The sequence below is a fragment of the Pelmatolapia mariae genome, linkage group LG10_11 (genome assembly GCF_036321145.2).
Source record: "Pelmatolapia mariae isolate MD_Pm_ZW linkage group LG10_11, Pm_UMD_F_2, whole genome shotgun sequence".
Lineage (NCBI taxonomy): Eukaryota > Metazoa > Chordata > Actinopteri > Cichliformes > Cichlidae > Pelmatolapia > Pelmatolapia mariae.
This window is the reverse complement of record NC_086236.1, coordinates 14,588,636-14,611,923: the sequence shown is the minus strand read 5'-3', so window position 1 is coordinate 14,611,923 and position 23,288 is coordinate 14,588,636. Positions and strand designations below refer to the sequence as shown.

The window sequence follows — 23,288 nt, the reverse complement described above, 5'->3', positions numbered from 1 at the left end:
AGACAGAATACATCAACACAATGTAGATGATTATGGTTAGTATAATACGCACAAGGTTCACTTTGCTAGTACTATGTCAGACTCTTTTTTTTTGCCTTCGGAGCTTCCTTAATCCTTATTAGCAGCGATTCAACAAGGTGCTGGCGATTTTCCTCAAAGGATTTTGTCTATGTTGACATGGTAGCAGATTTGGCAGCTGCACATCTAGTGATATTACTTGTTCCACCACATCCCAAAGGTGCTCTATTGGATTGAGGTCTGGTGACTACGGAGGCCATTTGAGTGCAGTGAACTCATTGTCATGTTCAAGAAGCCAGTTAGAGTTGCTGGTGGGAAAAGCCATCAAAAGATGGGTATTGTCCAAAAGCGATTAAGGTTGTCCTCAAAGCTGGATGTGTTATGCTCTTCTGCATACCATGGTTGTAACGAGTGGTTTTTTTTAAAAATTACTGTTGTCTTCCTATCAGCTTGAAGCAGTCTGGTCATTCTCTTCTGACATCAACAAAGCATTTTCTCCCAGAGAACTGCATCTTGCTGGATATTCTCTCTGTAACCCTAGAGATGGTTGTGTGGGAAAATCCCAGTAGATTGCAACCCGTCTGGCACTAACAACCATGCTACATGCAAAGTCTCCTCACCTTTCTTCCCCATTCTAATGCTTGGTTTGAACTTCAGCAGGTTATTTTGACCATGTCTACATTCTTTAACTCATGTAAATGAGTTGCTGCCATATTATTGCCCAGTTTAATAGTTTCATTAATGAGCATTTTATTAGATATAAATAACAAAGCATCCAGTGAGTGTGTATTTCAAGGGTTAATCTTCCTTTAAATTGTTAATATCGAATGAAAGGCCAGGATGGTTTGTTTGAGAATAAACTCCACTGCAGGAGAGCAGTATGTAGACTGAGAGTTCATTTCTATTCTGTGTGCAGCTCTGTACGCTACAGAGAGACAGCGTATTTCACTGTACTGCAGAATTAATGCACTTGTCTATTCAACTTTAACAACAGTGTGGAGGGCAGAAAGTCTTAAGGCACCGAGGTCTACATGGTTCACACACGTGAACGGATTTCAGAGTGTTTTACTAGCATAGAAGAAAAAAGAACAGTTAATCTTTGGAAAAACTAAAAGCACAGGCAATCATATTGTGGTTGAATCCCTGCAGTAGTTCTGGCATGTATGAACTGTGCAAACCTGTCCACAGTATGTGCAAATGACTCACCTTGTGTTGCTGCAGTCGGTTGTCCTCCGTCTTGTCTTCCATACGGCTGAGAGAGATCCCCGTGCTGGAGAGAGATGACACTGCACTGGACAAGGTGCTGGATCTTAAGGTAAGACACACACCCGCAAACACACACAGGATTTACACGTCTCTTTAAATTTCTTTTTTTTTTTTTTGTTGATATTTTTTACTTTACTCTTTGATACTTTTTAACAACACCATGTAAAGCTAAAAAAAAAACAACTCTTAGTTATCTGGGCACCATCACCATGACCCACGGTTGAAATGTTTCAAAGTAGTGATCAGAAATGAACTTTGAGTAAAATTTGATTGTAAGTATCATTTAAGCAACAGCATATGATGCATGTAGGTAAAATGCAAGTTTTATGTTGGCTATAAGAGAAACTGTAAAAATCTGGCAGTAGTAAAATTCATGGTGGCAGATCAGCAGTACACCATGGTTGCTGTAGTGCTAATACTGGTAGCAGTAAGGGAAAGAACAGCTGTAGCAGAAATAATAGTTTTAAAAGTAGCATTAAGTGAGTGATGCAGCAGGCCTGAGGTGCCTGTCTGTGATCTGATCATACCTGCTGGCGGTGGAGAGGTCCTTGAGCTTCCTGCCTTCCAGAGAGGCTAGATGCTGCTCCAGAGCCTCCAGGAGAGAGCTGGGAGCCTGAGGGGGGTGGGGTTCAGCAGATTACAACCATGGCCAAGTAGGCAAATTGGGGTACTTAGCTTGCTTCTCCCTCCTCTCCTCACTTCTCATTTCATCTCTCTCTCACACACACAAAGCAGCAGCAAAATTTAGACATCACCCTTAAATTCACTATCTACTCTACGACAGCTCTTTGTTCTGTTTTTTTTTTTTTTTTTTTTTTTCATTTGGTTTCATCAGGTTTGGTTGGCCAGCATGCACACGTTAGCTTTGGATCATGCAAGCGAGTCCACAGCAGGACTGACAGGTCGGGACAGAGCAGAGCATCATCGCTGCGGGGCTCCAGAGTCAAAACACAACAAACACGTCTGTGAACCATCTAACGAGCCCATGCAGAGGCCAGCAGTGCACAAATGCTCTCGTAAACACACACACTTACACACGCATACACAGAAAGAAAATCACTATCCAAAATTTAAGAGTTAACTTGTGGATTCCACAGTCAGATTCATGTGTTAGTGGTTTGATTGGCTGAGGAAGTAATCACTGGAGCTAAGCACCAAAACTGTGTCCCGCTGGAAGCCAAGGAAGTTAACTCAGTCAAATGTAAACATCTGGTGAAAAAACCAGGTATACACATCGAACAGCTGGCCTGCACTCATTACTGGAAAACAAAAAGGATGGATGGGTTCATTTGGACCACATGTGATACCACAGTTTTCACCCAGAGCTTTACATTTCAGCACCAGAGAACACAAGGCAAACACAACAGGCAAAGAAAAGATTTCTCATATACTTATTTTAAGGGGGAAAGAGAGTAAAATGCGAATTCTGGGCATCCTTCTTCAGAGAAATCTAGAATATGCTAAAAGTTTAAAATTAAAACAGACACATATCTAGAGCTTAGTAAAGGCATGGTTCACTATGTTGTTGAATAAGGGCATATAAGGTCTTCATAAGCACTACAAACACGACATAAATGTAGAAAAGAAAAAGAAAAAACAACTTTTTTCCATTTAAGTTTTTTTTTGTCACATTGTTAAAATCCAATGAAAAGGATAAGCTGTATTCAACGACCATAGCATAGTATGCAGTACTTATGATGGCATTATGTACACCTATCCAAGTCATATTTGCAGAAACCTATTTAACAAAAACCATTCGCTGCTCTCCCCACAGCTAATACAAAGGGACGTAATCTGTTCAGAAAGTGATGTGAACACTGCTTAGATGGACAAAAGCCTATTTCATAAAGTTGTGCTGACTTTTTTTTGTATGATAAGCCTTTGAGTCAACAGACAAGCTTTGATATTTACACTGGGAAAATGCCTGAAAGACTGCCGGAAAAAATTCTGACATATTATATGCCCCAGTCATGGACATCTAAAATTAATCTGAAAAAAAAAGAGAGAGAGAGAGACTGAAAACTTTTGTGGCTGTGCTGCATAAAAACTGATTTAAAAAAATCTTACCTTAGAGTAAAATTTGTTCTGCAAGGATTCAGATAGGAAAACATGACTAAAAATTGTCAGGGGGGGGGGGAAATGCTGCTTTCAGGCTAGTTGCATGTGTCCTCTCTATTCTCGATTCAGACAGAAAAGGAGACAAAGTGAAGGAGTTAAGGAGAGTGAAGAAGAGAGGAGGAGGACGGGGCAGCTGCAGTGTGGGCAGGTCTGTAGGGTGAGTAGGGAACGGGAGCGTTTAGAATGAAGCATTATGGGACTGACTTTGACGGATTTAATACACTGGTTGACTGACTGGTTGATTGACTGATTGAGATGAGATGTAGACTGACCTGTGTGAGATCGGGGCTGTCGCCCTGATCTATCCCAACTCGCTGTGTCACAAAAAAAGGAAGGAGGGATAGGGGGAGGGAGGAGGGAGGCAAAATAAAAATAAAACCAAATGTAACAATAAATCAGGGAATAACCAAAAAAAGAAAGAAAAAAACCCAACAGACCACATAGTAATAAAAAATAAAGGGAAGAGGCGTGTTGAAGGAAGAAGAGGAAGAGGAGGAGGAGGGAGAAAGAAGAATCAAACCCAAGCATTCATTACTTCATGCAGTGGCTGTAAAGGAAAACAAAGAAAAGACAACAGAGGAGGAGGGCGCATGCACACGCATACAAACACCTATATATATGTATATATATATATATACACACACACACACACGCACACAGTACATGTACACACACACTTATAAATACACACACGATGAGATCTGGTTGGAAATGAAAGCTGAGCACAACGACTGATTGGACAGGCAGGGCACAGAGGGCAGACAACAGGTCATGTGACTGCAAGATAAGAAACATCCAAAAGGAAGACACTCAACTAATGTTGACTTTGAACAGAAAGAAGAAGGGGAGGGGGAGCACAGATGACACACAAACAGACAAACACATTTTGTTAGACAGGTAAAATGAATGGGTCCTTAAAGTCAACGTTAGTCTTTCTTTCTTTTTCCTTTTTTTTCTCTCTTTCTTTGGGATCAAGTGGCTGCATCCCAAACCTTCTTCCAAATGGGAACGAAACCAAGCAGCGAGGCAGCTTTTGAAGATGTACACGATTATGCTGCGCAGTCTACAGATCATAAAACTGTTTATATTTACTGTGAAGCCCGGCAAGAGCTGTTAACTGAGTAACAGCCATTTAAAAATAAAAGAAACTTCTATTTATTAACAAAAAAAAAAAGAAATAGGGTGGAAATTAAGCTATTAGAACAAGAGAAAGAGATAGTGATAGAAAAAGAGCTTGCTTGGGCATGCAGTGCAGGCATGTGAACAGGCAGCACACGAGGGGTCTCTCAACTGGAAGCTCTACATGAGTGTCTCTCTGATAGCCTATAAGACTCTGGCGTTAATGACTGCCTTGAAGTAAACCCCTCCCTAGGCCAGGGCAAGAGAGGGACAGAAACAGGAGAAGATCTAGTGCAAAAAAGAGACTTGGAAGATTAAAGAGAAGAAGCTCCCGGAGGCTGATCTGCGGTCAGTTTAGGTATGAGAATATTGACCGTAAATCAGTTCCCGGGGTAACAGAAGTCTGAAGCAAATCTCAACAGGTTCAAGTGCGCTTTTCTGCAGATTAAATTTCTCCTGAGTGACAGGACGAAATGAGAAAGGAGCATTTAATATATTTATATGAAATCAGAGAGGAAGGAAGGCCGTTGAGATTAGCTCCAAATAGATATTCCCATCGTCTTTACAGGTGTTTAACTCCATCGAAGAGCGGCAGGACAAACGGACGTTACCTCCGCCACTTTGAGAAACTCAGACAGTTTGGTCATCCTGTTGAGGAAGGTCTTGTAGATCTCCAAAGCTTCTTTGCACTGGTTCTTCTTCATGTCGAAGTATTTCTCTGCGTGCCAGAAGACGAGAAACAGCTCAAGAAACAGAATTTACTTTGACCTGCAGCAGTGTATACTGTAAAAAACAACTTTTAAAAATCAATCTGGTACTGATTTTCCCTGTTAGGCCTGTCCAATTCTTGTCCATGCAGGATGAAATTAATTTTCATTAAGACTCCCACTTACAATAAAATCATAGAGTCTGATGGTCTCTTATCAGACCCTCACACCTCACTGGCTTAATAATTAATGGAAGAAAAGAAGTTGATCATTACACAGTGGTCCTTAATTGAACTCTGGAAGACAGTGGAAGGAAAAATTGATTTTCTCTAAAGAAGGATTAAGTGGAGTTGGATGGAGTCACAGTCTTGTGATCTTGACATCAGAGGAAAATTACCACATAAATATAGAACGAACTAAAGATAGATGAACTCTGGATCTGCTGTGTCGTGCGTACCCAACATGTTGATGACGCCTTCGTTATAAGCGGCAAACAACCGTATGGAGTCTTTAAACAGCAACATGAAGGCTGTGTTGATCACTCCGTTCGTCAGCTCGTTGGAGTTTGGCTGGACGATAGGAGGAACGAACGAGAGATGAGATATTGAAGTGACAGCTACAATTGCTTACATTAAAGGGTTTGGAGCGATTAAGGCAGATGTTTACCTGGAAATCCAGCAGTGCATCCAGCTGGTTCTGAATGATGGGCAAAGTCTTAATCAGCTTCTCTGTGTTCATGGTGCGCATCACACCATCAGCCCTAAGAATCACACAGGAGAACACACGCAGAACTCATCAAGCCTGTAGAGGAACTGATGTACGTGCACTGAAAATCAAGAGTATGTAACTTCCTCCTCTGTGGTCTTCCTCTTTTTGTCTTACCTGGCCAGCTTCATTTTCAGCATCAAACATATCCACTAGCCCTCCTTTGCACGTGTCAAACAGCCTCTGCCTCGCTTCTCTAACTTTATCTCCAAACTGGTCATCCTGAGTTGTCTCGCTGATGTATTCATTTCTGATCTGGTCCATTTTGGTCACTCCCAGTGAAAATCTGAGCATCTTCATCTCTGCCTCTGGTCTTTTTGTTAGTGGCATCTCTAAACCATACATCATAGCAGGTCTCACTACAGTCTTGTACAGCTTCCTTTTCACCCTGCTATCCTTCTGTCACAAATCACCCTGACACTCATCTCTACCCACTCCACCCTGCCTACACTCTATCCTCTTTGCCTCTTTTGTCCACAATCCGTTGCTTTGGATGGTTGGCCCCAGATGTTTAAACTCATTTGCCTTAACTATCTGTACTCCTTACAGCTTCAGCTTTACAACTGTTCCCTCCTCTTCTTCCTCTTCTCTCTGGAGCATACCTCGACCTCTCCAGGCTCTCTTCCAACTCCTCCCTACTCTCACTACATGTCACACTATCATCTGCAAACACTATGATCCACTGAAAGTCCTGCCTGACCTCATCTAACCCTGATGTAATCCCACTCTGACCTCCCCACTGAAAAATGTCCTCACGCATGTCCTAAACCAACCTCACACTCATCCTTTGTTGGTTCAATACTTGTAATTGTTTTCCTTTGTTTGGTCTGTTATGACCACTAGCTTATAATTACAATGATTTAAGATTGCAGTTATGATATACTGACTCTAATACAGCATTTTAGCATCAAAGGCTGTTCAATTTCTTGCTCAACATTTTTGTTCTAGAATATCACTAATAGCGACTCTAAGCTTTTATTACTCAAAGGCAGGGGCGATTTTAGTCTTACTTTTTTTGGACAATATTTGCTGTCTGTGTGACACACTGCTAAAAATATAAAAACCATACAGTACTTGGTTGAGACATAACATTTTAACAACAAAAGTATAGATAACCCCCCCTCTCCCAAAATGGTTTGTTCCAGCTCGGCTCTCCCTTACTCTGGCTCTAGCTCCGTTGCTGCCAGAGAGATGGTGGCTGAGACGCAGCGGAGTGCCTGGCTTAAAACAGGACATATTAGCTGCATTTAACCTTCAGTTACTCTTTATATAGTTAGGTAGGAGTCATAACATGTTTCTTTTTAGCTGAAAAACCTTACACCCAGGTAACCTGCAGTGTTGAAAACATGTTTTCCGACGATGTTTGCTACCCTACAATCCGTCCTGCTCTGTAGTAAAATCAGCGAGATTTGACCGTCCTGTTGCTCCCATTGAAATGTATACAGCCTATTTAAAATCTAAAACTTAACATTGTCCGTAGCCTACTGTTGTTACCACTGTCCTGTTTGAAATGGATACTAACTAGCTAACTGACTGGATGCCCATTAACCTTATAACTCCTGTTGTGTGTGTGTGTGTGTGTGTGTGTGTGTGTGTGTGTGTACACAGAGAGACAGCCAGGTTCATAATGGATATAAGGAAGTTTTTTCAAAAACAGGAGCCACATTCAGGTAAAAGTGTAAAATCAAATGATCCGTCAATCAAAAATAATGTTGGATCAGTGTTTCAATATTTATATCTTTTATTAGATGTTCATGTGGTTTGGTTATTTGCCTTTTGGTTGAAGTAGACTGAGAGAGGACTTTTTGTTAGTGATCTTAATAGTATTTTTTCATATTAATGCAATTTTTCATCTAATTGAATACAATCTATTTGTGTATGATTGTCAGTCCAAAGAGGGAGAGAGGAAAGAGGGGAACGTGAGGAGAAAGTACAAGGTCAGGAAGAACCAGGTAAGAAAAAAGACAGGGAACAGTGACAGGCAAAACAGAAACTGTTAAACTGACAAAGAGAAAAAACCTGATTTTACTCATACAGTCTGGAAGTTGTGCTCTCCCTATATAAAAGCTGCTATACAGAATCTGCAAAACAAACTGGGTTGAAACATTTCTGACCGTCTTTAACAACATTCCAACATAACATTATCATTGATTGGGGAGATTAAAATTAATGATATATTTTTATGTGGTTCAGCCACAACTCTACTAAAACCTCAGCCAGTAATAGGTAGGCCAACTTTTGGACCGTCCAGTTGTCTGTATGACTGCCGCAGTACAGTATCAGAAAGTGCCAAATGGTGCCCTGGTGGAGTGAGGAGCTGTAAAGAGAAGCAGAGTGCTCTGTTTATATTCTAAACGTGTTTTAAGCTAGCTTGTTTCAAAGATTCTGTACAGCAGCTTTAAATGTTTTCCAAAAGCACACATACACTTATCAGTGTTTCTCAAACTTTTTACAGTGTGTGCCACCTGATAAAAATGTCAAGCTCTCCCAAGTACCACTATGAAAGCATGAAACTCATAAATCTTACAACACAAAATTAGTATTATTAAATTAGTAAAATTAGTATCTGCAGTAAAGATTTTTATTTGTAATAATTTATTCTGTTTTGGGAGTGTTTTTTATGTATCTGTATTATATTATACATACACATTAAAAGTGAATCTCTGTCCAAATGCACTCAGTTTACTTCTTACTCACTATGAGGATTATTCATTATTCTCCCCCAGTAATTAAGATTAGGATATGTATTTTTGTTTTTTATTCCAATCGATTCTTCTTTTGCAGCATTTAAATAACCTTTATCAGATTTGATGGTTTTGTTACAGACTTTTCAAAAAAAGTGTTTTGCCTTTCTTTCTCAAATGTGGGGATTAAATTGTGTTAAAATGTACAAAACAGTGATGTCATGTTTTGTGACGAGGACCCAGGCACAGAGAGACTTGTTGAATTTAAGAATCTTATTATTTAAGAAAGAAATTTGCAGACTTGCACAGAGATGGTAAAAATATGATGACTGATAACGGAGATGAAGACAACAGACAATGAGGACAGGGAGGAACAGGGGTTTAAATGCACCCAGGAGACAGTCAGAGAGAACTTGGGACAACTGGAGACATTTAAGGATGCAGGGACTGACGGAGACAGGGAAGAAGTCTCATTGTGACGTGTAAAGTTTATGTTGCCTGGCTGGGCAGCTCTCTGGGTGCTCAGCACCCCCAAAGCTCTAATCCTAGAATCGCCCCTGCTCAAAGGCTCAGTTCATCTACTCTCTGTGCCCTTTTAGCTCTGTCTCTTTAAGGTCCTACTCTCTTCTGATTGGCTGCCCATATGCAAACAAAACTGTTGCTAGGTAGCCCCGCCCTCTCATCTCAAACATAGGCACAAGAAGACCACTTGACACAAAAATAGAAACCATTTTGAACACACTGTTTTTACAAGACATGCATTTGCCGCTTGGGGCTGCAATGACTACTTGTTAACATAAATGTACATTTAAGGAAAAATAGAAAATATATTTACTGTTTCTACTATAAAGGTAAAGCAGAGGATAAAAAACAGGCAAAGTGTTACAAGCAAGAGTATCCTACCCTCTCTTCATTTTTGTGAAGTCCACCGCTGCTAGTCTGTAAGACATGGCTTTTTCATTCAGGTAGCGGCTGTAGCGTCTGATGAAGGTTGACATGTTATACCCTGTAGGGCAGAGAGAGGGTGCTGCAGTTAGAGATTGATCAGCTTGACCAATTTTCACATTAGATTAAGAAGCTACACTTATTTTAATTAAAAATATAGTCGCTTCTTTGTGACCAACCTGCATTTCCAGTGCTCATGCATTACCTTACTTTATTTATCTCGTTTCCTTTTGAATATATAATTAAAAAGTCACCAAGCATGTTTTTTTAATTTTCCGCAGCCTTTGTAACAAACAAAGGGTACAGTCATCGGTAGGTTTTTCAGATTTGGTCCGTCTGAGCGGCAGCTTATTGATAGCGCTACCGAGGCAGTGAGAGTCCGACATAAAGTCATTTTGTTAGATGTACAGCACTGCTGAGTCTACAAAGAGCCAAATGGCATTAAATCACCTTGTAGTGCAGCCTTATCTAGAAAGTTGTTGAGGTTGAAGAGTGTATTCCTGGAGGCAAGGTACTGCATCAATCTCTGAAGGAAAAAGAACAGAAGAATGAGTTAGTGATTTCTCTCTTTCTGTGGCCTGACAGTATCAAGTCAAGGCCAAACTGCCACATGGGCAGCGTGTATGTACACAAACGTTGCAGCTTTATCTGCATTTTTCAGAGGGTAATTGTGCTGGTATGAGTGACGCAGGCAACGTTTGACAAAAGAAGTTCTTCTTTTTGCAAAGGTAAATTTAAAAGTAATAAAATGTACCTTCCAGTGACAAATAATTTTATTTATAAATTCTAGCTAGCTGCAAGAAGAATGAAGCCAAGTTGCTAAAAACTGTGATGCTGAAATGGGCGCTTGAGGCTGTCTAAAAAAAGTTAGTGAGTCCCAGATGATTTAAACATACCCAGCTTTATGTATGAAATTAATAGTTTTTTTCTTTTGACCAACTATACTGGAATTGGATTTTTATATAAATTAATAATTATAATTAGTTTAAAGGTTTTAAAGTAAAGGGCACGGCTGATTGTACGACCCAAGTAGCTTAAGTACCAGCTGTCTGCTAAGCATTACCTCACTTAATTTGAATTATTACAGTTGAACTCTGTTTATTGTTTCAGTGCCTTTTTAATGCAGTAGTGTGACAAATGCACTTTGTGCACAGTAATATTATGCTTTCTGTGTGTTTTCAGTGAATTAAAATCTAGTGTTATTGTATTTATATATTACCAATAATCAGTGTTGGGAAGGTTACTTTTAAAATGTATTCCATTACAGAATACCGAATACATGCCCCAAAATGTATTCTGTAACGTATTCCGTTACGTTACTCAATGAGGGTAACGTATTCTGAATACTTTGGATTACTTAATATATTATCATGCTGTTTACAACTACGTGAATGTACTATTGCTGTGATTTATTACTGTTACTGAAGGTCCGCGGCTCCGAACCGTAGTAAAGGGACCTCTGGCTAATACGGTGGGTTCCGTGTTGGGCTCGTAGCTGAAAACTAGCTTTACTTTGTTGTCTGGGTCAACTTTGCTAGCGAGAGACAGAGAGAGGCGTTGAAAGGCTGCTCCAACGGAACTTATTTTTTCCGGAGGAAAACACGAACACAGTGTACAGTTGAGTCTTAATAGCTTACTTACAAATGGGCTCGTCAGGCACTCTTCTTGGCTGCAGTGGTTATTATTATATTTACATGCTTCCAGCTCCCGTTTTTGCTCCGTGACAGCTCGGACTTTTCCTTTCTCTCCCTCCCTCGCTCACAGACACATAACGTGTATGGTAGTCCATTCTCGCTGCAGCACGGACTACACTGCCCATGAGGCTACATTCTTTAGGGCCATGCCTGTAGCATTCTGCCTTTTAGCTTAGCACAACAACAACAACAAAAAAGTGCTCTCTCACCCAGGAAACACGCAGAGAGAGAGAGAGCGTCACCCTGTAACCATGGCAACCGTAACGCTGCCGCCTGGAACAACAGAGCGTAGCTGTCAAACAAACCCAAACAGTCCTGACCCGCGACAATATGAAACAGGAAAGTACCGCCGTGTAATCCATTTATTTCAACAAAGTAACTGTATTCTGAATACCACCTTTTTAAACGGTAACTGTAACGGAATACAGTTACTCATATTTTGTATTCTAAATACGTAACGGCGGTACATGTATTCCGTTACTCCCCAACACTGCCAATAATTAGCATATCTGTGGCATCTTACTGTAAAGATCATAGCATATGTATGTATTTGTGTATCTACCCTACCTATGATTATATATGAATGAAACCTTGCACAAACATCGTCACACGTACAGCGATTTTTATCATCTATATGTTTTTTTTAAAGATTTATTATAAATCACAATTCTTTTGATTTTCATATTCACCACCTCCCTGCAAATGTGACGTTATATTCTCCATTTGTGTTTGTTTCACGTGTCTCAATCCACATACGTTGCTCGTACGTAACTTAAAGGTCACCAAAGTTTGTATCTGCGACAGACTTTTGTTCATGTCACCACGGAAACATGGAAGAAGAATTTGAAAAAGCACCACAGGCCTGGCATTTTGTGTATGCACTTTGCTAAGGCCTCAGTCATGCAGGTCTAGGAAAACTGTATTCCCTGAGCAGCTGGCAAGTGGTTTGCAAAGAGGGTAAATGCTAAAAGGACTGGTTCTTATAGAGGGCTTTTCTACTGTACTGGAGCACTCAAAGCACTTTATACAACATGCTTTATTCATCCATTCATAAAAGGACTTTTTTTCTGCACCTAAGTGCTTTCTAGCTAACACTGGAGCTGCCAGAGATTGAACCACCAACCTTTCAATTATCTTGTTCTACCTTCTGAGCTACAGCCACCTCGTGGTGGTGCACCAAAAAACCTTCTTGTGATTGCTTTGTTTGCTAGCAGGCTTCAACATTTGACCAAATATTTTGCACATATTTTACTGCTCTGCTTTACAGCTTCTCCACCACTCAGTGAGTAATTGTTGAGTGTTTATAGATATAGTGTAAATTGCTGTCATCGCCCAACACTTTTTGCCCAAAGCGTTCGTAACCCCTGTATACCTCTTTGCTCCCAATTTCATCTAACAATCTCCAGCAACTGCTCACCAAATGGTCAGGGATAACACATTTCTCATTAGTAACCAGTGGTTGCTATCAGCAGAGCACTCTCTAACCTGCACGTGGCCAAATTCTAAGCTAGTCAACATTAGCTGCTAACTTAGCAATTGGCGCTTGTTCAAAGTTGCATCTGATCTAAAAAACACAACATCTGCAACACAAAAGCAGATTTAAGGCTGCAAAAATTACACCACTATGCATTTAATCATCAGTTATTATTAATCTCTGGCTCTCTTCCACAGTGTGTCTTTGTCTTGTCTTCCTCCCCTCACCCCTAACCGGTCGCAGTAGATGACCGCCTCTCCCTGAGCCTGGTTCTGTCAAGGTTTCTTCCTGTTAAAAGGGAGTTTTTGCTTCCCGCTGTCGCATCATATTATTGTTGGGTTTTTTTCCTGTTGTCTTTGCATTATTGTAGGGTCTTGACCTTACAATAAAAAATCACCTTGAAGCCACTGTTGTTGTGATTTGGTGCTAGAAATTGAAAATAGCAAACATTAAAGCCAGTGGGTGACATCACTGTGTCTACAACAAAGTCTAATATACAGTCTACAGGTTTGACTAGCATCTTATAGTAGCCAGTGTTACCAAACTTGGGTATATTAGCTATCGCTGTGTAACTCACTTTCTTACTTGTTTCACTGAACGTTTGCCCCGTCTTTATTTGAAAGCTCTTGCCCTACTTTTTTTTTGCCTTTTACTAATTTCACAGCCAAGAAGGAAACAGTGAAATAATCGCCCTGAAACTGTATGAAACAGACACACTGACATCCTTGAAAACTGTATCAGCATTCATAAACATGTCCAGGCTTGATGTAGTTTGTCTAGGTCGAGTTACCCAGGGAAAAAAAAAAGCAGATTACCTTTCCTGTAACAACTGAAAGCAGGCAGACAATTAAGTGCTCAATGGAGAAAAAAAGCAGCCTCTGGAAAAAGCTAATGATGTAACATGTATTTGTTTAGTTTTTTTGAGTCGTGGTTGCCAGGGTGGATCAGGTCAGTCAGCTCGCTGTGGTGTTTTAACATTAAGAGCTGACTCATACGACTTTTCCTTGATCTAGCGTTCACAATCTGCCCTCAATACCAATACAAAACAACCCCTTCTTTCCTTAAGTGATATCCCATTTGCAGCAAAACCCATTCCAGCATCCACTTTTTAAAAGGATCAGATCACGTTAAGCAAGCTTTGATGCCAATTCAGAGGCCTGTAAACATGCAGTCTTTCTGGCCAGGGTGAAAACCAGTGAGGAAAAAGCCAGGCTAAAAACGCCCAATTTAAACAACCCTGACAAATTTTTAAAACATCATGTCACTGCTCATGTCACTGAAAGCTTTGTTGCTCACATGCTCTGAAAGGGTCATCATCCCCGGAGTAATCGTTGCCACGGCACTTCTATCTAGTCTCAGAAGCTCATCATTTAACATGTTTGATGTTTTTTGGTCGCCGCTCTCGTAGGGCGCGCAGTGGAGCGCGGCGATTTGTCATACTGGCCATTGAAATGTCAGCCGAATATTTCATCTGTCCTTGCTGGACACATGGAAGACACGGTTTCAAAGAATCTCACTGAGGGTGTGTTGGAGAGAAATCTCTACAAAGTATTTAGGATCGATCAAAACACCAGCAAGCTCAGAGTCTCTCTCGTGCTCATTCGCAGCGTATTAGACTGTACAGGAAATGGTTTGATCATCATCTTTTGCTGCCTAGTGACAAATTGTGTAATTAATTGATAACATAACACTCCCACACACAGGAGTCACTGATAATGAGAGGTTATTTGGTGCCTTTTTCTATTGGAAGAGCAATACTGATAAATAGATAAATAAGCTTTTCTACACTTTTATTTAGAGCTTCAACAGAGTCGTTTTGGCCTTTCAAGTCACGACCCACCACTCAGGAAATGTTGACCTCAAAAAAAAACGGTGAGGCGGATCATTTTAGAAGCACCATAGTGCATTTAAGATCTCTTTAAAATAAGCGTTTTTTTGTCAGGATGACAAATAATTTTCCTGTTGTCACAAGATCAGAGGGGACAAACATCCTACAAATTTCCCCGGGCATCCATACGTCGATGCGGGTGACTCACCTCATTGCCGTACATCATGAGGTGGTGTGTGGTGATGAGCGCTTTAAAAACCACAATCCAACTGTTGCTAGTTGTGCGCTCCAGCAGTGTGTCTGCCAGGTGGGGGATGCTGACGTTCAGCTCATTGGTGCAGTGGATCAGGTCTGGAGGAGACAAAAAAAAGATGACCCATGAAACAATCTGGAGAAAAGTGTGAAAGCAACGTGAAGGAACACACAAATAAACTCCAACCCCGCCTGTTCACTTACTGTAAGTCATTGTGAATAAAAGCAACAGCTGCTGATGGAGTAAACAACCACACTGACTGAAGTCATATTGACCGGTGCATTTATCTCGCCTCAATGAACAAATGATTGATTAATGATATCGATGAATGATATAGTCTCTATAGATGGATATATCTCCAAATGCACATCTGAGACTGTAATTCAGCAACGCTGCCAGCCTCCTCTACAAAAATGTCAATAAAATATCAACTCAGAAGATGGAAAGGTACATTGCAAGGTCGATTCCATTCCCACGTAATGAACTTAAGCGACACATATTTTATTTAGGAAAAAAAAAACTAAAAAAAACTGTCAGATGAATGGAGTGATGATGAATATTGACTGTGAGTTTTCTTCCCGAGCATCTTTGTTAGCGATGATGGACTAAAACAGATGACCCCCACCCTCCCAACAGTTAACATCCGAGAGTCGCATCTAGAATGTAAATTGGCCGTTCAAAGCAAATGTGGAACACGTTTTAAAAAAGGGAAAAACAGCTCGGTGCTGTATGTCAGACTCAAAGGTCTGGCAAACGACAGGCCGAGTGTGTGCTCGCATGTGTGTGTTCACATCTGAGAACTGGCAGGGTAACAGAGGAGAAGGGTTTTTGTTTGTGCTCAGTCTTGTAGATACAACAAAAATAATTAAATAGAGATAAGAAGTGTTGCTGAGATGGGTTGAAGGAATGTTGCCCTACATTCTTTAAGGAACTGGGCTCAGAAGCAAAATGCAAAGTATGTTTGGCATCTGTTGAAGCACAAAGACTTGCAGGCTTCTAGTAAAATGGTGCAAACATGCCCCATGTTTTACACAGTGCATTACAGACTGCATAGCCTACAGATCCACTAATGTGATTCTGAAATGTTCAATTACTGTAAACGAAAGGTTGTTAAAATCTTCAGGGACAGATTTTCTTATCTTGACTTGGGGCATTTCTACAGTAAAAAACCTTTTTTTTTATAAACAGACTATACACAGTGCATTCATAATATATAGCTCATGCTATTTGCTCAGTGACATTTATCAGCAAGCTGGAGATTTTTTTCCTGGATAAACAATCTGCATCAAATTCTCAGTGATGCTGTTAAAAGTGAGATTGTGCAGGCTGCTTAAAGGCCAGCTGGTAACAGGGTCTCAGCTAATCCTGGTAAAACACACACTGGGACCAAAAGCGATAAACAGACAGAAGAAATGAATCTAAAATGTTACCAGATGAGATGAGAAATGTGAAATCAAGACGATCCGCGGTTTCACTTGAATTTGGTAACAAGACACCAGCAACAAAAGTGTGTCGCACAATTATAATGAAAGGAACTAAATTAAAGAGTCCCTAGTGCAATCAGAGAAAACCACTGTAGTCACAGGCAGACGGGGAGAGCATCTGTGTGCTGAGATACTGAGAAAGCTGTTTGGTTTCTGAGATCTGCTTCTTTTTTTCTTTCTTTTTGCAGGATCAGAGGTTATCAGTGTTTTGTTTTGAAAGCTTGATGAGGTTTTCTGCAGCCACTGAAACGCTGGATACCAAAGAGTCCCGGTTCGCACCCTGATTAACCGTTGAATGCATGTCGAAACACACCCTAAGCAACAGCGACCTGCGGCAGCTGATGCTTCGATCCAGCTCAGCTTGGTCTTATTTTATTTTAGTTTCGAGTGCGAAAGCCTCAGCAGGAACAGCACAGCCAATAATAAGTGTAAAAGTATTGATTATAGGTCGTCCCCCCATCCAGCTTGGCCTACAATGAATTATGAACACAGCCAAGACTGTCAGACTCTCAACTCTGCTGCGTTAATGTCATGACATTTGGTCTCCTGCTTTAGGGCCAAATATAAGCCAAAGGTCTGTCCACTCCCTACATCTGAAAGCAGAAAATGTAACATGCACAGGAAGCAGTAAAATTGGCACAAGAAACAATTCCCAAACTAACGCATATTGAATAGATATATCTATATATACGCAACAATAAAATCCTCAATTCCTCCTTTAAAATCCTTAATGTGTGCCTCTTGCATTCCATGTCTAAATTAGGACCATTTCTCTGAAACCCTGTATTTTTGCGTTTATGTTCACGGGCTTTTAAACTGCAGAGACTAGAGCTTCTAGTAGTTTTATGTGACACTTGAATAAAAACGATGTAAGATGAGGCAACAGAGTGGAAAAATAACCGCATATTTGCCTCATATTTAGAGTCAGTTGAGCTCAAAAGCAGAGCTGGAAGAAGGATGATCCTAGGAAATTCAGAAACAACTAAATATAAAAAAACCCCAAACATCTATATCAAGCTGTAACTAAACAGCAGACAAGGTCAAAAGGTGTTCAGTTCTACACTGCCTGTGAGTAGCCAGTAACTAATTCACTGGAGGTTTAGAGATATTTAACTTTTAGTAGGGTAATTACTACATTTCCATGTCGCAATCTGTTTGTTCCTTTGGGTGACAATTCATCAGCTGGGATTTAACCATCGATGTGTGGCTGTGCAAATAGCCAGAAGGATGTGATGATGATGACAATGATGATGATGAAGTATTGATTGCACGATTGCCAGCTGGGATTATTGATAAGCCGAAATCCACACAGGAAAAAATCCAGATAAAGAACACAAAAAGAAGTGAGATTTATGCTGCAAGCGTGCAAAGGTTTGCACGATTACACGACAACATGGCGCTAAATTTAAGACACCTGTAATACTGGTTAGGATCAAATGTAAGAGCAGAGTTTTAAAGTATGCATGACTGAAGGGATTTGTGCTCATAAAGAGACTTACTTTAAAATGCAATAAAACCTTTTTTTCCCCTCCCATGTGTTTTAAGGCCTTGGCGTTAAAAAAGAAAAAAAAAGTGAATATCATTCAGAGCGTGTAATTGAACTACAAGATGTCAGAGTAAGCATGTGTGTGCGTGGAGGGGGGATTCATGTATATTACTCTTCTGTTTGACCGCCTGTGCGGCTGAGCCCCATCATCCGTTGTATTTTTGCTCATCTGTCGTCACTTCTTCCTCTTTCTCGCTGCTGCCGTTCACTAAATCCAGCCGAGAGGCCAAAAGCGAAGAACATCGGAGCAAAAAAGGCAGATAATTTTTCTTGACACAATTAGCTTCTTTTTGAATAAATCTACAACGTGACGCTACAGCATTTCAGCAGTGACGCACAAGCAAAGAAATCATACAGTGAATGCCACTGCTGACTGTGCTCTGGGGGCAGAAGGTAATTTTTGGCCTGATTACTCTTCTACTATGTCATTACCCTGTGTTTGTGTGTGTGTCATGCTCATTATTTGCAGTGGGTCATCAAAGATGAACATTTGCCACTGAAGTCACCTACCACAGCGGCAAGGTCATGACCCCATAAGAGGGGGGAAAAAAGGAGGCCTGGGTTTGGTCACTCTGAATAGATTTATTGTGTGTAGCATTTACTCTATGCTGTGCCTGCCGTGGTGGATCAATAACAACTAGAGTGTATTTTAACTCTGCTTATCAAACTAACCTCAGATTATTTTAACAGATTCTTTCTTTCCAATCTGAACAGTTTCTTCCCGGGAGCTCTGTATTCTTTTAGCCACACCGAGTTTGCTCCATTCGCTCGTGTCCTCCATGCAGAGAGCTTTTATAATAAGCTTTGCATTATCTGAAAATACAAACCAAATGTCTGCCGTTTTCTCATGACCCGAGTTTACCATGCAGGTTCAGTTAGAAAAGAGTCTCAGATGCATTGATGGTTGAACAAAGAGACCTGAGATTGCACGCAGTCCTGTACAGCTGACTCATCAGAAGCTCCTTGAGAGCAGTTGTGTTCACCGCCTTTTCTTTGCATTCTTTATTCACTTCCCCACCAAGGTCCTCTCGGCCAAATTAAGGCTCAGGCCCACTGACCGCCTGATGACAAACACACTTCCTTCCTGGATCGCCTCCTTAACCTTAAAAGTGTGCCCTAATGCGAATGAGAGAGAGAGAGAGAGAGAGAGTGCTGGATGTTGGCTTAGAAGAGAGGCTCTCTAGCTGGAAATAGAAAGTATTTTATTGTGGAATCTATTAGAACAGCTGCATCTGAATGGCTTCAGTACAAAATTGCTTACTTAACTGAAAAATGCGATTCATACTTCCATGGGAGTGAATCAAATCTACAAAGGAGTCGTATCAATGTGGAAAAAGAGAATAAACCACCTTCACCAGAATAAACTGACCGACTCTGAGAGAAACTTCTCTGCCCTTGTGAGTCGTGACAAAAACGGTTTTATAATCCACTTGACAGATGGACATTTGTCATGTAAATGCTCCGGTTCTATTTTAAGATTTTCTGCTCTCACCCTTGAGTTAAGTGACATTTACTAGTTTCTGAGATACACCCACTCGTGGCGGGAGCTGAAGGTGGATGACCTTCTGCCGTTTAATATCTGCAGGGGTGCAATGTTCTCATAAAACTGGGGCGTCTGTGGCGAGCACAATAACAAACCAGCACCGATGTCAGTCTGTTGATGCACTTGTGGCGATACTTAACGTGGAGCCATCAGTAGGTTTGATTCTCTTCTACTTTTTTTTCCCAGGGATGTGTGAAACTGTGTATAGCGTAAAACATCAGCCTCACAAAAGGGATACAGCAACACTACCACCAAAAAACCTTAATAATTAACACTGAGCGCCTGCCACCATCGAGGTAAGATTACTATGAAATCAAAGCAGCAGGAATTACTCTAGAGTCACAAAAGGGCTCCTTCATCGTAAATGCTCAGAGAAACCTGCTTCTGAGCACCCACTGGGTGTTTCCTGCTTCTTCTTCTTCAGCTTTTTTTTTTTAGTGAGGCAGCCCTCTTTAGATACATTACACTGAAACGCCTGGTGGCATATCTTGTAAGGGAGCCCAAAATCCACAGTGGTACCCTCTGCTGTGGACATGACTGACCAATCCACTGCCAAAATTGCCGGCTGACTGACTGACTGGGTGGCTGACTGGGTGGGTGGGTGTGTAGCTGGATGACTGGCTGTTTGGCCACTTGCCTCATGGTCTCTCTCTGACTGATTTATCCACATTTCCTCCAGATTCGCTGTCTTGCTGTCTGTCTGCCTGCATGTGAGTGTGACTGGCAGTGCCATTGATCACCCATGCTCCCTATTGATCATGTCAAGTAATTTTAGTGAGGCAGAAAAGCCACCTAACCTAACAGCCACCTAATAATCACTGATGCAATCCACATGTGAGAAATCCTCTTTATCGCTGTGTGCATCATTGCTACTGATTGCATAAATAATTAGCTGGGGAGTGGAAAAAGTGCACTGCTCTTCCTAAAACCTCTACAGGGTCCTCAGCACCTTTAGGACTGATCAGCAGCGCGTTTATCAACAAGAATGCATGGCAGGAAAATGTTGCACAATAACGCACATTCTGTACTGAAGAGTCTCCAAGGGACATAGTGCTGCTGCTGCTGCTGCTCCTGATAGTGGCATTAATAATGGATAGGCCTACACTGTAAAGCGACTGGTTGCAATATGATTAGCTTATACCAGAGTGGCCTATTTCCCCTGAATGAAATGCACAGATAATGCCTGGCTTGCCCCCCTCTCGCCTTATATTAAAAAAGAGAGACGAAGATCTCCGCTTGCTCTGATGGTCAGTGGTGGAGCCTGTGCGCGCTCGGTTGCTGCGTAAATCACGTTTTAATCTAATGGAATGTAACGGTGCCTAATTAAAGAAGCTGTGAACATAAGCGGGCCGGATGAGAAAGAGAGAGGTGGTGGGAGGGGGGAGCGTAATGCTGTTTATACAAGCTACCCTTTGTGAGGAAAAAGATGCTGGTCGCTTGATGCATGCAGGCAGGCAGGCTGGCTATCTATACAGTAAGCAGTGATGGTATGCTTAACCTACAGTCAAGGTGTTTCTTCTTGGGTCCGCTGACTTCGTGCGTCGTGGCCTTGCAGACGGCTTTGCTGATGGCAGACCCGGTCATGCTGTGCTGTGCGGCGGCGATCCGGTCGGTCAAAGACTGTCCCGACATGTTACGGAGGAGGAGGAGGCGGCGGCGGTGGTGGTGGTGGTGGTGGTGGTGGAGGAGGAGGAGGAGGATGAGGCGGCAGGCAGAGGAGTGATGGTCGAGTCCGGGTGGGGGGAACCGGGGAGGACGATCAAAATGTCTTTAGCGGCAGGGAAGAGGAGGAGGAGGAGGGTAGTGCCCTCTGTGAGAATCGGCCGGAGGAGGAAGAAGAGGAGGAGGAGGAGGAGGTGGTGGTGGAGGACAGCAGCGTACACGGACGAGGATCCGGTGGGAGAATTCATGCGGCGGCCAAATAAAGCGTTAAACGGTCACACATCCAGAGAAGCATCCAAAAATCCAGCGCAGGGCAACAGGATGGCCCAGCTGCAGAAATAATCAACCTGCTTGTAAAAAAGAAGAAAATCGGTGTAGCCTGTCAGAGCGGCCTGCATCCAAAGCTGGTCAATGTATTAATATAATCTACAGTATCCCTGAAATAGACGCTGCTGAGGGTGAAATGCCGGCGCAGAGAGTCCGTGCCAGAGCGCTGAATCCCAAAAAAGCAATGTCAGTGATCGAAAGACGGCCGGCGATGATTATGAAATCTATGCGGCATCACCATGACTGAAGACTAATTTTTCAAAGACACAGGCTGTAGCATTGTCCTTTCCCTCCCCTTTTCCTTCTTCTTCACCCGGTATCTCCTCTGAACGTGTGCACAGATCCGACTGCAAGCGCCTCTCTGATCCGCACACAGCACCCCGCGCTGGCTGCATCAAACCTCAGCCGCTGTGATTTTTATCCCCAGTCTTTTTAATCTTCTTTACAAAAGGGTGTATTTCTCTGCTGAGGTTTCCGATAGGCCAATTCTGATGTTTTTTCTTTTCTTTTCTTTTTTTTTTTTTGTCAGTCAAACTTGTGTGTAAAATGGCAGCACATGAATCAGGTGACTGAGAAACGAGGGCGATTGGACCACTTCTCGGGTCCGGGGAGGGCATCTTAAAGCAGAAGGCTTTTCAAGGAGAGAAAAGCATCAGCTGGTTTATCACCTTAGTGCATACGGACAGCACAAGAGTGTGATGTGCAAACTCTCCCTGATTATCTGCTGTCCAATGAAATGTAGACACATAGTGAGGAAAACCCACTAATAATAACACACAAAAAGATGTTTTATTCGTGTAACGCTTCCCCCTGTTTATTCCTGTAACACCTCATATGAAAAGGTGTCTCTGACCCCGTGTGTTTTAGTTTGTGCTTTTAAATCCCAGCAAAACCAGATGGTGACGTTTATTGTAAATAATTCCCCACCAATATTCCACCTCCAGTTTTTAACTTAATACTATGAGGGAGCTTTAAGTAATCGTTTTTACTTTAATATCTTTTCACCGTAACAGTGAAATGTAGTTCCTGGAATGAAACAGTGTTCTCATAATGGTAAAATAACTCACAGGAGGGTATTACTTAAATAGCTTAAAAGATATTTCCTTGTGTTATGCAGAAAGCTTTAGAAGATATTCTCTGGGACCACAAAATATTCACACTGCTAAAATTTAAACCCTGCAGGAACTTCTGTCCCTGTTTTGTCAATTTATTTTAATTTCTGCACTCTTTATTTTGGTGTATACTGTATGTGCAACATCCTTTAGAGGAAAGTTGCTCCTAAGATATGCATTGCAGTGGTTAATGTCATGCTCATTTTGGGCTTTTAATGGTTTCGTTCAATTTTCCTTTTTCCCGGATGGAATGATTGTACAGTGCACATCTTTGATGACTTTAAAAAACAAGAATTTGAATTCATTTTGGATTTTCTGTAATCCACACAGACTCAAATATATACATAGACTCAATTAAATCTTTTAATACGTTGTGCTCAATGCTCTACAATGTCATTTAACTTGATAAGGCCAATTAACTCCTCATTAGCGATCATGATTGACTACAACTGGTAGTTTCTCTCTGCCATCATAAAAAGGGCTTGTTTCACAAGACTCATTGAACTGACCAACACTCAGAACACTGCAAAGGCACTCAGTGAAGATCTAAGAAGGAGAATTGCAGATTTACAAAAGTTGGGAAGGTCTCTTGTGATTATTTCTAAACAACAGTGGATTCAAAAATCATTGGTTCAAACTACTGTTCATAAGTAAAAGTCCAGGATCTGGAAGAAGAAACAAACTGTCACCCTCAGCCAGGAACTAGCAAGCTTACTGTGAGCTGGAAACTTGTGGAGCAGCAG

At 41.4% G+C, this 23,288-nt stretch overlaps 1 protein-coding gene across 5 annotated transcripts in view; it reads right to left on the bottom strand.

Moving 5' to 3' along the window:
- Nucleotides 1–22,342, bottom strand: part of si:ch211-200p22.4 (phosphatidylinositol-binding clathrin assembly protein) — a 30,120-nt gene extending 7,778 nt beyond the window's left edge. For 2 of the 5 annotated variants that reach the window (XM_063485669.1, XM_063485670.1), the window contains exons 1-10: nucleotides 20,947–22,342; nucleotides 14,827–14,969; nucleotides 10,073–10,148; nucleotides 9,581–9,683; nucleotides 5,895–5,988; nucleotides 5,686–5,797; nucleotides 5,133–5,239; nucleotides 3,675–3,716; nucleotides 1,812–1,897; nucleotides 1,225–1,327 (exon numbers count right to left, since the gene is read on the bottom strand). In XM_063485669.1, coding sequence (XP_063341739.1) covers nucleotides 1,225–1,327; nucleotides 1,812–1,897; nucleotides 3,675–3,716; nucleotides 5,133–5,239; nucleotides 5,686–5,797; nucleotides 5,895–5,988; nucleotides 9,581–9,683; nucleotides 10,073–10,148; nucleotides 14,827–14,969; nucleotides 20,947–21,076 — 996 coding nt within the window. In that variant the 5' untranslated portion in view covers nucleotides 21,077–22,342. The remainder of the gene's footprint in view (nucleotides 1–1,224; nucleotides 1,328–1,811; nucleotides 1,898–3,674; nucleotides 3,717–5,132; nucleotides 5,240–5,685; nucleotides 5,798–5,894; nucleotides 5,989–9,580; nucleotides 9,684–10,072; nucleotides 10,149–14,826; nucleotides 14,970–20,946) is intronic. The other 3 variants (XM_063485671.1, XM_063485673.1, XM_063485672.1) reach the window with 3 other exon arrangements.
- Between the last annotated feature and the right edge of the window lie 946 nt (nucleotides 22,343–23,288).